The 3752-nt window shown below is 35.5% G+C and overlaps 1 protein-coding gene across 2 annotated transcripts; it reads right to left on the reverse strand.

Annotated features, from left to right (window-relative positions):
* Positions 1 to 641: 641 nt before the first annotated feature.
* On the reverse strand, positions 642 to 2404 carry LOC108457179 (glucan endo-1,3-beta-glucosidase). Of its 2 annotated transcripts, XM_017756082.2 has the most exons (3): positions 2096 to 2404; positions 1957 to 2022; positions 642 to 1793 (listed from the first exon to the last, which is right to left on the reverse strand). In XM_017756082.2, the coding sequence occupies exons 2-3, from the start codon at positions 2009 to 2011 to the stop codon at positions 841 to 843; spliced, it is 1008 nt and encodes a 335-aa protein (XP_017611571.1). In that variant the 5' UTR covers positions 2012 to 2022; positions 2096 to 2404; the 3' UTR covers positions 642 to 840. The 2 variants fall into 2 exon arrangements, with proteins under 2 accessions (XP_017611571.1, XP_017611570.1); XM_017756081.2 differs by lacking the exon at positions 2096 to 2404 and having other exon boundaries at positions 1957 to 2086.
* Between the last annotated feature and the right edge of the window lie 1348 nt (positions 2405 to 3752).

Consider the following 3752-nt stretch of genomic DNA (forward strand, 5'->3'; position numbering starts at 1 on the left):
AGATTGTTTGTCAACATGTTTTATCGAGATTGTATCTTATGTCAATTTTATGAATCTGAACATCCCCTTAAATAATCTACTCTCAAACAAATGTTAAAAAATTAACATTCAATTCAATTCAATTCAATTCAATTCAATCTATATATTATAGAGTTTTTTAGTAAAGTTTACATTAAAAAATTAATTTCAAACTCTTTTGAGTTTTCTTTAGATACATAAGTGACTATATTAAAATATATATATTCTTTAATTTTTTTAATGGTCATTGATATTAATTTAGTGATAATAAGTATGTTATTATAATTTTGATTTTCTATTATTCTCATGCAATTCATTATATTAAAATTTTATTAATTATTATTTTTACTATATATTATATTTAAATAAAATTTGAATAAATTTAATACATCATAAGGTATATTTGTATATTATAATTGAATAAGCCATTACTTATAGATGTTTTTTATGATTGAATTATTTATTTAAAAATTACTTTCATTCTATTGAATTCTTTATTTAAAAATTACTTTCATTCTCCTTTTTATTATTAACTTGCAGGTAAAAGTTAGGAGTATTACTGCAAACATTGTGAAAGGTAGAGAAAATTGTTAGGGTTTTGAATTTTTTCATCAAATGCAAACTTTATTCAATCTATTTTTTCATTTTATTTTAAAAATAATAATATTCTTAATATTAGGCTAAACTTATGGATTAATATCATCCGATGTAAGTTATGTTTAATCATTTTGAGTAGCTTACATGCTCTTATTCTGGCAAATTACATCAGGGAAAGGTTTGGCAGAAATGGTAATCCAGGTTCTGCACCTCTTCATGTATAATTTAGTTAAAATTGATAGGGTATTTAGGCTGCTTATTAGGAAAAAAGAGTCCCCAGTGCCTTTCAATTTCCTTCCCCTGTTTAATATTTTCATCAAACATGGCAAAAATATAAGTTTCAATAGGTCTTCCAGGCCTCTTTGGAGTCCCTCCTTTCACATGCTGAATCAAGTTCTGGTTATAAGTTCTGGCGTTATCAATATTGGTTGCCCCCCTTGCCCCACCTCCCGCACTAGGCCATCCGCTCTCCGACACCACAACCTCCAAGGAACCCCCACCAGCCTTCTCCAGTGCTGCGTAAATAGCATCCAATATGGCATCGAAAAGGTTACGGTATAGCAAAGGAGGATCTGAGACAACAGGGCTTTGTGATCTGAACACAGCATAATCCAGACTGATAACTGAGTTGGCATCGTAGCTAAAATATGGGTACACATTAGCAAGCAGTGGGGCACGATTGTTCACCAGGAAACGAATGATTGGATCGAGAAGTGGGCGGTATTGAGGCCTAAAAGACCCTTTTGAAGGAGGGTAAGATTCTCCCAGTGCACCTGTGTCGATCGCTGTGGAAACTATGATTTGATTACCAAGTCCAGCTGCAACAATTGCATTGCGAATGTTCTGCATGGCAGGAACGAGAAATTGAGCTGCCGGATCGGAAGGTTGGACTTCGTTTCCAACAGCAATGTAGCGGAACTTAACGTTGCCAAAGTTTCTAACATTGTTCTGGACCCAGATGTTTGCATTGGCTTGGCTAGCCGCGATACGTTGAAGATCGGAATTCGGAACGCCGAGCATCAGCTCAATGTCGGTTCCTCTGAGAGCTTGGAGACTAGGTTGGTCTGGCGCGTAGAGTCGCATTCTTCTAATGTTTCTCTGGTTGAAGAGTGATATAACTTCGGGCCTTGATGGTAAGTTGTTGCCGAGCTGTCCATAGCAAACACCTATTTGAGCACCTGCATGCAGCACATGTAACAACAAAAGCTTAAAAATAAGAATGATTTCTACCGTTATGGTTAACTAGGTAAAAGGACCTTAGATATCTTTGCCTCTAAAGTTAAGTCGGATTGGACCCCAAAAGAGAGAAAGCTAAAGAAATTAATGAGAGAGAGAGAGTACTTGTGGTATATAGGGATACCATAAACAGCCCAAAAAGCAGCATTCTTGAAGCCATAAACCCAAAGTCTGCAGGTAAATAAGATTTAGCCATTACAGAAAGCAAATTAAAAAACGAAAAAGAAGTGAAGAGAGGTGGAACCTGTACTGCGAGTAACCCTACATAAATGGCATTGTATAGATAGGAAATTAAATAATTAACGCTCCCTATATTTCCACCACTAGCACTTCCACTTGTTCAATGGGAAATTATGTGACGCAAATAAAAGTTATCCACAAAGACCAGCTTGATTCCATCATTCAACTAGACCACCATCTCTTGATAACCTTTCAAAAGTATTGCCTTCTTGATTGCCTACTTCAATCGTGCACTTAGCCTTAGTGTTACATTAGATTGCTCCTACTCTTGTTATTTAACTTTGCCCTCTACTTCTCGTTAAAAACAAATTCCCATGGTATCACCTATATAAAATATAAAGTTTCCCATTCGTAAGTTAATTCATCCAACTGCCCATGTACCTTCTTCCCTTACTAATCTTCATAATCACTTCTTTCACTAGTCCGATTTTAAAATTATTTCTTTTTGAGCCTTTTCATAAAAAAAATTAAACTAGTTTACAACATGTCTACCATATGGGTAAAAAAGAATTATGTACCAAATATGTTTATAAAAATTTGATTTAAAAAGATAAATGAGGTTTTGGCTGTAATAATAATGTTAAGATATTAAAGACTTTAATAGGCACATTTTGACCAGGCTTACACAAAAACTAAAAAAATAAAATAAATCAAAATAAAAAAACTAAAATTAAAGTCCAAAAACAGTCCTCATACAAATTGTAACATTTTTACAGATAAACTCAGCCCAATTACTAAATAAACCCCTAACCCAAATCACCAACCCAATATCCGAATAAATTAATAACCCAATAGGCCCAATCCCAAAACTAGCTCGAATGGCCCAAAATTTCTGTTCCAGAAACTGAAACCTTAGCCAAACAGTGCCGCAGCTCCCACGAACGTCCCCTCGCGCCGCAAGCAACCAGCAGTGGCCTTCACAACAGCCTCCAACCAGCCGATTTCAAAGCAGGCTCATAGGGCCCAAACAGTGAAGCTTCTGGAAGCCTTCGCGCCATTGCCCACGAGCAGTTTCTCCACGCACAACTATACCTGCAGCAAACCCACAAGCCACAGCAACAGAGAAATAACAGAAAAGAAAAATCGTTCTGTAATTATTATTATTATTATTTTTTTTTATTTCACTTGGCTATAAAAGGCCGAATGTAATCTGCAAAAGGGGATTGGATACGAAATCAAAAAAGGATTCAAAAAGTTAGAAGGTGATTTTATTCTTTGATTTGTTATTTCTTTTATTTTTGGCTATTTCTTTTATTTTAGTTTGTTTTTGATGTGCCGAACCCATTTTCTTCATCGAAGTCGAAGTTTAAAGGGGATTTCGGGAATAAAAGGGGGAGGCCTTGAGATTTAGCACTAATCTGAGCAAATCGGACCTCCACTCACTACTATTCACCGATTACAATGGCGCTTTAGTGGTTGGACGGAGAGTTACTTTCGTTTCATCCAAAAAAAAAGAAGAAAAGGATAAGAAGGAGACTCACCTAATTGTTTGGTAGGACGTCGGGGTTCTCCTTCGTTAAAACCAAATCCAATCGGGATCGAGGCTCTCTTTTTGATTCATTGGGGTTGTAATAGGCCCAATTCGCCGGGCCCATTATAAACCAAATAAATAAATAAATAACAATAAATCGCCCAAAATAAACAAATGTCCATTTACAAGT

The sequence above is a fragment of the Gossypium arboreum genome, chromosome 9 (assembly GCF_025698485.1).
Source record: "Gossypium arboreum isolate Shixiya-1 chromosome 9, ASM2569848v2, whole genome shotgun sequence".
Classification (NCBI taxonomy): Eukaryota; Viridiplantae; Streptophyta; class Magnoliopsida; order Malvales; family Malvaceae; genus Gossypium; species Gossypium arboreum.